At 52.5% G+C, this 4732-nt stretch overlaps 1 protein-coding gene across 1 annotated transcript in view; it reads left to right on the forward strand.

Moving 5' to 3' along the window:
- The first annotated feature begins 3522 nt into the window (after window positions 1–3522).
- The window catches only part of LOC138356779 (uncharacterized), a 1086029-nt gene continuing 1084819 nt past the window's right edge, over window positions 3523–4732 (forward strand). Inside the window, exon 1 of the mRNA XM_069313100.1 lies at window positions 3523–3852. Coding sequence (XP_069169201.1) covers window positions 3778–3852 — 75 coding nt within the window. The 5' untranslated portion in view covers window positions 3523–3777. The remainder of the gene's footprint in view (window positions 3853–4732) is intronic.

Below are 4732 nucleotides of genomic sequence, written 5' to 3' on the forward strand. Positions count from 1 at the left end.
ACTTGGGGTGTGGGTGTTGTGGGAGACTTGGGGTGTGGGTGTTGTGGGAGACTTGGGGTGTGGGTGTTGTGGGAGACTTGGGGTGTGGGTGTTGTGGGAGACTTGGGGTGTAGGTGTTGTGGGAGACTTGGGGTGTGGGTGTTGTGGGAGACTTGGGGTGTGGGTGTTGTGGGAGACTTGAGGTGTGGGTGTTGTGGGAGACTTGAGGTGTGGGTGTTGTGGGAGACTTGGGGTGTGGGTGTTGTGGGAGACTTGAGGTGTGGGTGTTGTGGGAGACTTGAGGTGTGGGTGTTGTGGGAGACTTGGGGTGTGGGTGTTGTGGGAGACTTGAGGTGTGGGTGTTGTGGGAGACTTGGGGTGTGGGTGTTGTGGGAGACTTGGGGTGTGGGTGTTGTGGGAGACTTGGGGTGTGGGTGTTGTGGGAGACTTGGGGTGTGGGTGTTGTGGGAGACTTGGGGTGTGGGTGTTGTGGGAGACTTGGGGTGTGGGTGTTGTGGGAGACTTGGGGTGTGGGTGTTGTGGGAGACTTGGGATGTGGGTGTTGTGGGAGACTTGGGGTGTGGGTGTTGTGGGAGACTTGGGGTGTGGGTGTTGTGGGAGACTTGGGGTGTGGGTGTTGTGGGAGACTTGGGGTGTGGGTGTTGTGGGAGACTTGGGGTGTGGGTGTTGTGGGAGACTTGGGGTGTGGGTGCTCCACGTCTCCCACAGCACCAACTCTCCACGTGTGTGTTTCTCTCCGTGCCAGGAGACTTCCGGCCGTGCCAAACAGGTTACAGGTCGTGCCAGACATGTTTTCTGCCGTGTCAAGCAGGCTTCTGGCCTTGTCGTCGTGAGGAAAATAAAAGATTTATTGGGGCCGTTTCCTTTTTCAGTTTCGAAATTAGGTTCCTCGTTATTTCCAAATGAGACCTTGAGTCATGTTGGGGCTGACGGCTCTGTGCTCTGCTGTGTTGTCCACCAGGGGGCTGACGGCTCTGTGTTCTGCTGTGTTGTCCACCAGGGGGCTGACGGCTCTGTGTTCTGCTGTGTTGTCCACCAGGGGGCTGACGGCTCTGTGCTCTGCTATGTTGTCCACCAGGGGGCTGACGGCTCTGTGCTCTGCTGTGTTGTCCACCAGGGGGCTGACGGCTCTGTGCTCTGCTGTGTTGTCCACCAGGGGGCTGACGGCTCTGTGTTCTGCTGTGTTGTCCACCAGGGGGCTGACGGCTCTGTGTTCTGCTGTGTTGTCCACCAGGGGGCTGACGGCTCTGTGTTCTGCTGTGTTGTCCACCAGGGGGCTGACGGCTCTGTGCTCTGCTATGTTGTCCACCAGGGGCCTGACGGCTCTGTGCTCTGCTATGTTGTCCACCAGGGGCCTGACGGCTCTGTGCTCTGCTATGTTGTCCACCAGGGGGCTGACGGCTCTGTGCTCTGCTATGTTGTCCACCAGGGGCCTGACGGCTCTGTGCTCTGCTATGTTGTCCACCAGGGGGCTGACGGCTCTGTGCTCTGCTGTGTTATCCACCAGGGGGCTGACGGCTCTGTGCTCTGCTGTGTTGTCCACCAGGGGGCTGACGGCTCTGTGTTCTGCTGTGTTGTCCACCAGGGGGCTGACGGCAGTGTGTTCTGCTGTGTTGTCCACCAGGGGGCTGACGGCTCTGTGTTCTGCTGTGTTGCCCACCAGGGGGCTGACGGCTCTGTGTTCTGCTGTGTTGTCCACCAGGGGGCTGACGGCTCTGTGCTCTGCTATGTTGTCCACCAGGGGGCTGACGGCTCTGTGTTCTGCTGTGTTGTCCACCAGGGGGCTGACGGCTCTGTGTTCTGCTGTGTTGTCCACCAGGGGGCTGACGGCAGTGTGTTCTGCTGTGTTGTCCACCAGGGGGCTGACGGCTCTGTGTTCTGCTGTGTTGTCCACCAGGGGGCTGACGGCTCTGTGTTCTGCTGTGTTGTCCACCAGGGGGCTGACGGCTCTGTGTTCTGCTGTGTTGTCCACCAGGGGGCTGACGGCTCTGTGCTCTGCTATGTTGTCCACCAGGGGGCTGACGGCTCTGTGTTCTGCTGTGTTGTCCACCAGGGGGCTGACGGCTCTGTGTTCTGCTGTGTTGTCCACCAGGGGGCTGACGGCTCTGTGCTCTGCTGTGTTGTCCACCAGGGGGCTGACGGCTCTGTGTTCTGCTGTGTTGTCCACCAGAGGGCTGACGGCTCTGTGTTCTGCTGTGTTGTTCACCAGGGGGCTGACGGCTCTGTGCTCTGCTGTGTTGTCCACCAGGGGGCTGACAGCTCTGTGCTCTGCTGTGTTGTCCACCAGGGGGCTGACGGCTCTGTGCTCTGCTGTGTTGTCCACCAGGGGGCTGACGGCTCTGTGTTCTGCTGTGTTGTCCACCAGGGGGCTGACGGCTCTGTGCTCTGCTGTGTTGTCCACCAGGGGGCTGACGGCTCTGTGCTCTGCTATGTTGTCCACCAGGGGGCTGACGGCTCTGTGCACTGCTGTGTTGTCCACCATGGGGCTGACGGCTCTATGCTCTGCTGTGTTGAAAGTTGAATGGGTTGGGTGTCAGTGGTGTGGGTTGGGAGTCAGATGTGTGGGTTAGGAGTCAAATGTGTGGGTTGGGTGTCAGATGTGTGGGTTAGGAGTCAAATGTGTGGGTTGGGAGTCAGATGTGTGGGTTGGGAGTCAGATGTGTGGGTTGGGAGTCAGATGTGTGGGTTGGGAGTCAGATGTGTGGGTTGGGAGTCAGATGTGTGGGTTGGGAGTCAGATGTGTGGGTTGGGAGTCAGATGTGTGGGTTGGGAGTCAGATGTGTGGGTTGGGAGTCAGTTGTGGGTTGGGTGTTAGATGTGTGGGTTGGGAGTCAGATGTGTGGGTTGGGTGTCAGATGTGTGGGTTAGGAGTCAGTTGTGGGTTGGGTGTTAGATGTGTGGGTTGGGAGTCAAATGTGTGGGTTTGGTGTCAGATGTGTGGGTTGGGAGTCAGATGTGTGGGTTAGGAGTCAAATGTGTGGGTTGGGAGTCAGATGTGTGGGTTGGGAGTCAGATGTGTGGGTTGGGAGTCAGATGTGTGGGTTGGGAGTCAGATGTGTGGGTTGGGAGTCAGATGTGTGGGTTGGGAGTCAGTTGTGGGTTGGGTGTTAGATGTGTGGGTTGGGAGTCAAATGTGTGGGTTTGGTGTCAGATGTGTGGGTTGGGAGTCAGATGTGTGGGTTGAGTGTCAGATGTGTGAGTTGGGTGTCAGATGTGTGGGGAGGGTGTCAGGTGTGTGGGTTGGGAGTCAGATGTGTGGGTTGGGAGTCAGATGTGTATGTTGGGAGTCAGGTGTGTGGGTTGGGAGTCAGATGTGTGGGTTGGGAGTCAGATGTGTGGGTTGGGAGTCAGAGGTGTTTGTTGGGTGTCAGGTGTGTGGGTTGGATATGAACTCTTCAGCCTCGTTATTAGGACTTACCGTAATATGAAATAAAAAAATCTACTGTCAGTTGAATATTTAATCTAATCTTCTTTCAAATTTTCCTAGGAGTGAAATTTTAAATAATTCTCAAAATCGACAAAGTGAACCCTTCGTGAGAGAAAATATAAATATGTGTATAAGAGGAAAATTTAAATAAATGTTGTATTAAGTTTTCAACATTATATAAAGATAAGTAAGGAAAAAAATTGTTTAGACATACAGATGAAAATTCAGTGTTTCGCAAGACGATAGTTTGAGTGGCGGTGAACAGGTGTGTGACCGTTCGGGATAACAGGTGTAGTGAACAGGTGTGGAGACCACACGTGACAAGTCAGGTGTGCCACACAGGAGGTATCATGGCGATCCTCAACTCCTGTTGCTGCTGGCGATCAGTTCGGCGAGGGAGCTTCGCCTGCGCCGTCTACTCTACGGTAAGTGTTCCTTCCTTTGCTGTCTACCTCCTCTTGAGAGTTTCTCAATCAGCTTAATTCGCTGGTTCCGTCAATTAGATTCTCAAGTGAGAATGAAGGGAATGGTGTTCTGCCTCTTTTAGACATCATGATTCATAGAGTCAGTAGAGTCGGTCATAGAGTCGGTAGGAGTTTCAAATTCCATGTGTATAGGAATTTGAAACTATATGAATACCAATGTGTGCTCGTATGTTCATTATTACTCTCATCATCATAATCAGGTTAAGCGGGCAGTGTTTTCAGGAATGTTTCTCAGAGCCCTGAGAGTTTGCAGCCCGGAATATTTTGATGATGAAATAACTAAATTATATGAAATATGCAAGGGTAAAATATCCAAAATCTTTCTTGGATGTCACATTTGGTCAAGCAAAAAGGACGTTCTACAAACTTGCTCCCAAGTCTAAACCAGAACTAAAAATCTCGATGGTATTACTATATTTTGATGGACTAGAAAATCTTGCCTCAGCCTTGAAAAACCTTAATATTAACCCAGTGTTCAAAAATAATATTAAAGTTAAGTCCATGCTAATTAAGAACTCGTCCTCGTCTGTAGCAGGTTGTGTGTACTCCATCCCTTGTAATGAGTGTGCATGTGTTTACATCGGCCAGACAGGTAAATCTCTTTCCTCACGCTTAAAACAACATTCATATGCTATTCGTACAGTCCAGCACTCCAGTGTATTTACATTCCAGTTTAAGTGATCATTCTATCGACTTCAGAGGGGCAAAATGTATTGTTAAAAATAGGGGTTTCGTTGAACGAAATGTGATTGAGTCGGCGATTAAATAAATGCATAGATAGTTGATAGTTGAATAGACGGACGGATAGATAGTTGGATAG

The sequence above is a fragment of the Procambarus clarkii genome, chromosome 74 (genome assembly GCF_040958095.1).
Source record: "Procambarus clarkii isolate CNS0578487 chromosome 74, FALCON_Pclarkii_2.0, whole genome shotgun sequence".
Classification (NCBI taxonomy): Eukaryota; Metazoa; Arthropoda; class Malacostraca; order Decapoda; family Cambaridae; genus Procambarus; species Procambarus clarkii.